Here is a 429-nt window from a genome sequence, read left to right on the forward strand (position 1 = left end):
GATTACGTAACTCGAGTTACTTGTAATGCGTTACCCCCAACACTGCTGATCTGATATGCTCAGTGTAAAGTACGCTTCAGTTATTTGTAATTACGGAGTGTGGGGATTCATCTGCTGGACAGCAGTTCATCTTGTAGTCGTGCTTCAGGCAACCGTTGGTACTTTGTCATAGTCGTTGATGCATTCTGTGTCTGGCGTGCTGGTTTCCTCTTGGTTGTTGTTCCTACAGCACACGGCAGCGAGGAAAAGGCCAGCTCCTCCCAGCAGCACGAAGCTCCCGCTGAAGTAGAACGCCAGGTCGTAGGAGTGCATCCAGTCGTAAATCCAGCCTCGAGACACAGCAAAACAAATGGTAGAGTCACCTACTGTATTGTGCTGTTTGTAGCTGTACAGGTAAACATTCTGGATCTGTACACTTCTGTCTACATA

General features: G+C 47.8%; 1 protein-coding gene across 1 annotated transcript in view; it reads right to left on the minus strand.

Moving 5' to 3' along the window:
* Positions 1 to 22: 22 nt before the first annotated feature.
* Positions 23 to 429, minus strand: part of LOC107593507 (monocarboxylate transporter 9) — a 5,002-nt gene continuing 4,595 nt past the window's right edge. The window contains 1 exon segment of the mRNA XM_016283244.1: positions 23 to 329. Within this exon segment, the coding sequence (XP_016138730.1) occupies positions 145 to 329 (185 nt within the window). The 3' untranslated portion in view covers positions 23 to 144.

Source organism: Sinocyclocheilus grahami, unplaced genomic scaffold (genome assembly GCF_001515645.1).
Source record: "Sinocyclocheilus grahami isolate Dianchi unplaced genomic scaffold, SAMN03320097.WGS_v1.1 scaffold172.1, whole genome shotgun sequence".
NCBI lineage: Eukaryota > Metazoa > Chordata > Actinopteri > Cypriniformes > Cyprinidae > Sinocyclocheilus > Sinocyclocheilus grahami.